The following is a 742-nucleotide window of genomic DNA, read 5'->3' on the forward strand; positions in this document are numbered from 1 at the left end:
CCAGGGGGTGGCTCCGCCCCAGCCTGCAGGAGACGGTGGCTGCTCCAGGATGGGGCAGATGCCAGGCACGGCTTCATCATCAGAGCTGGGGGGTTTGGGCTCACCCCTGTTAAACACTGGGGGCACAGTGGGGAGCAGGGCTGGAGCCACCCCTGCCTTGCACCCCTTTGGGGCTGCCTCTCGGTGCTGAAAAGCCATAACTGGTTTGGAGACTGACCCCGGCTGCTGCCTGCATGGGGAAATTGCCGAGGGAAGCAGGTTTTGGTGCGTCCATGGCCAGGCTGGGCTCCAGACCCAGGGGCTGAAGCTGCTGAGGTCTCCTGCCTGTGCCCCTGCCTGCCCAGGGCCCCGTCCCACCAAACTCTTTGGCATCGTCCTCTTCCTCTTCATCTGCGGCCTCTTGCCGTGGATCGATAACATCGCTCACCTCTTCGGCTTCCTCAGTGGCCTCCTCCTCTCCTTCGCCTTCCTGCCCTACATCACTTTTGGCACGGTGGACAAGTACCGCAAGCGAGCCATGATCATCGTCTCCTTGCTGGTCTTTGTGGGGCTCTTTGCCTCGCTGGTGGTCTGGCTCTACGTCTACCCCGTGAACTGGCGCTGGGTGGAGTATCTCACCTGCCTGCCCTTCACCAGCAAGTTCTGCGAGAAGTACGAGCTGGAGCAGGTCCTGCACTGACCCCGCCGGTGGGGATGGGGCTGGGAGAGGCACCGGCAGTGATGCTTTGCATGGGGTGGCTCT

At 62.7% G+C, this 742-nt stretch overlaps 1 protein-coding gene across 1 annotated transcript in view; it reads left to right on the top strand.

Annotated features, from left to right (window-relative positions):
* The window catches only part of RHBDF2 (rhomboid 5 homolog 2), a 17,779-nt gene extending 17,043 nt beyond the window's left edge, over positions 1–736 (top strand). The window contains exon 21 of the mRNA XM_035893269.1: positions 419–736. Coding sequence (XP_035749162.1) covers positions 419–679 — 261 coding nt within the window. The 3' untranslated portion in view covers positions 680–736. The remainder of the gene's footprint in view (positions 1–418) is intronic.
* The last annotated feature ends 6 nt before the right edge of the window (positions 737–742 follow it).

Source organism: Egretta garzetta, unplaced genomic scaffold (genome assembly GCF_000687185.1).
Source record: "Egretta garzetta isolate BGI_Z169 unplaced genomic scaffold, ASM68718v1 scaffold34, whole genome shotgun sequence".
In the NCBI taxonomy this organism is placed as follows: domain Eukaryota; kingdom Metazoa; phylum Chordata; class Aves; order Pelecaniformes; family Ardeidae; genus Egretta; species Egretta garzetta.